This window comes from Galeopterus variegatus, unplaced genomic scaffold (assembly GCF_000696425.1).
Source record: "Galeopterus variegatus unplaced genomic scaffold, G_variegatus-3.0.2 Scaffold496, whole genome shotgun sequence".
Taxonomy (NCBI): Eukaryota; Metazoa; Chordata; class Mammalia; order Dermoptera; family Cynocephalidae; genus Galeopterus; species Galeopterus variegatus.
Genome location: NW_007726607.1, coordinates 406,863 through 409,569, shown reverse-complemented (window position 1 = coordinate 409,569; position 2,707 = coordinate 406,863). Strand labels below are relative to the sequence as shown.

Here is a 2,707-nt window from a genome sequence, read left to right as displayed (position 1 = left end):
TGGCAAATTATATTCAATAATTTAGTAATATTAAACCACTCTTGATTCCTGGGATAAAACTCTTGGTCATGATGAATTAATCTTTTTATATGTTTCAAAATTTTGTTTGCTAATATTTTGGTAAGATTTTTATATCTTTGTTCATGAATAAGATTGGCATATAATTTTCCTTAATTGTACTGTCATTGCCAGGTTTTAATATCAAAATTATGTAAGCCTCATTAAAAAAAGTTGAGGGACAATATAATCCCTCTTTTTCCATACATCGGAATAGTTTGCGTAAGAAAGAATATAGGAATATTCAGGGTTTTTTTTTTTTTTTTGCTTCAATTTTTGTAAGTTTAAAATTCTCTAGAAATTTTTCCATTCCATCTAAATTTTCAAATATTTAGCATAACGTTGTTCATGAGTGTATTAGTCCATTTCTGTTGCTTGTAACAAAATACATGGAACTGGGCAATTTGTAAAACCAAAATTTATTGCTTTGAGTTTCAGAGGCTCAGAAGTCCAAAGTCCAGGGAACACACCTGGTGAAAGCTTTCTTTGGCGGTGGCTTCAGGTATGGCAGGGTACCACACTGTGAGAAGGGCAGAGCAGAGAGAGCTCCTCCTGCACTCTCCTTTTTAAAGCCTTCAGAACCATGCCTGTGACCACCATTTTTAATTCATTCACTAGGGCATGGTCCTCAGAATCTAATCACTTCTTCAAGGCCCCACCTTTCAATTACCGTAATAGGATTTTCCACCCTCAGCAGTTACAGTGGGAATTTAAACTTCTGATATATGGACTTTGGTGGACACAATTCAGTAAAGCTACAGCAATGAGATTTTATCTTTTTAATCTCTAGAACATCTAAAATTGTGACCCCGTGTTCATTCCTATCTTTATTTGTGCCTTCTTTTTTTTTCCTTGAAAAATCTTGCCATCAATTTGTTAAAGTTTCTAAGCTTTTGGAAGCACATATCTTTAGCTTTTTTGATCTGCACTTTTGTGTATTTATATTTTATTTCATTATTTCTGGTCCTATCTTTATGTTTTTCTTCTTATTCTTTGGAGTTATTTTACTGATCCTTTTCTAATATCTTGAATTATTAGCTCATTAAATTTCAATTTTTAAAAAACCATTTAGGGTTAAAATTTCCCTCTAAGTAAATGTTTTTGCATCTTCACACATTTTAATGTATAATATTTTTATTATTATTTATTTCCAAAAGTTTTGTAATTTTACATTTGAATTCTTATCTCATGAGTTATTTGTGTATTTCTTAATTTCCAAAAATATAGGGATTTTCTGGTTATTTCTTTGTTACTGGTTTCTAGCATCATTACAATCAGTAAATGTTTTTATGTGTGAGTTTGTCAAAATTGGTGAGAATTTCTTTTTAGACTAATATATTATTAATTTTTATAAATGTCCCATGGATGTCCAAAAATAAACAACACTGGATTTTGAAGGTGCTAAATATAGTGGTTCATGTATGTCTATTATATCAAGCTTGTTCATTTGCAGATTTAATTTTCTATATCATTATTTTTGAATACTTGATCTATCAGTAGAGATGTGTTAAAAATCTCCCACTTTTGTAGATTTATTAAATTCTCCTTTGTAAATATTATATATTTTCAATCTATGTTATTAGGTACAAATGAGTATAAACTTGTTATATACATTTTAATATGAGAAATATAGTTATTTAAGGAGGCACAAGTTTAGACTATAGGTTATTCTGGTCGGTGATTCTGATGTTTATATTTTGTAAAACATTTAATAAACCACACTTGAGACAAAGAGAATTTTACTGTCATATTTAGCAATTCATGGTTAAAAATATTCATGTCCCTTGACCTCGTTAACTCATTTCTAGCATTCTATTTAAAAAAAATAACCAGAAGTAGATAAAAAGCTTTATGTATTAAAGTACATATTTGTGATGGTGAGAAAATAAAAGCAAACTTAGGTTCTAACAATAGAAGTTAAATAACTATGACACCTCTACATGATGGTATATTTTACAGCCATTAAAATCATTTATAAAGAACTTATAACAACACTGGAAAGTTACTCTGTTACAGTGATACATAAGTAAAGCAGACTATATGATTTCAATTACTTTAATGACAACTGTAGAAAAAATTCTAATAGGAAATATTTCAAAATAGTAACATTGGTGAAATTTGATTTTTCCCCTTCCTTTCTACTTTTTTGTGTTTTCCATATTTTACACAATATTAAATCTTTTTTTACAATTAGGTGGGGGAAATAAGCTTAAAAATATGGACTAACAAAATCATTTCTAATCGAGTATACATAATTAGTCTTTCATTCTTAAATGTTTTGTTGTTAGCTGGTATTTTTAAAATATCAAGATAGAAAAGTCATTTAAATTGTGTGATATGGATATATATAAAGTAAAAGTTAATGTTTGAAGTAAGTGTTTTATTGAGCTTTGTCTCTCATAGGTGACATGTTGACAGAGGAGAGGCAGCACGTTTCTCCTGTGGTTTCACGTCATATGAGCCCAGGGACAAAACCAACAGCTATGGGATCCTTCAGTTCACATGTGACAAAGCTTCCTAGAAAACGCAAAGGAAGTGATTCAGACCCATCCCAGTAAGTGAATTTGTTCCTCTGACCCCATGAAATATTTGACTCTAGGGAGAAAAGAAGAAGATTACTTTTTAACAAATTATTTCTTTTTTTTTTTTT

The 2,707-nt window shown here is 29.7% G+C and overlaps 1 protein-coding gene across 5 annotated transcripts in view; it reads left to right on the top strand.

Moving 5' to 3' along the window:
- ARNTL2 (aryl hydrocarbon receptor nuclear translocator-like 2) overlaps window positions 1-2,707 on the top strand; it is an 82,030-nt gene that overhangs the window by 29,569 nt on the left and 49,754 nt on the right. For 4 of the 5 annotated variants that reach the window (XM_008569434.1, XM_008569435.1, XM_008569431.1 and 1 more), the window contains exon 2: window positions 2,461-2,611. In XM_008569434.1, the coding sequence (XP_008567656.1) occupies window positions 2,461-2,611 (151 nt within the window). Of the gene's footprint in view, window positions 1-2,460; window positions 2,612-2,707 lie in introns of those variants that run through there. The other variant, XM_008569432.1, reaches the window with a different exon arrangement.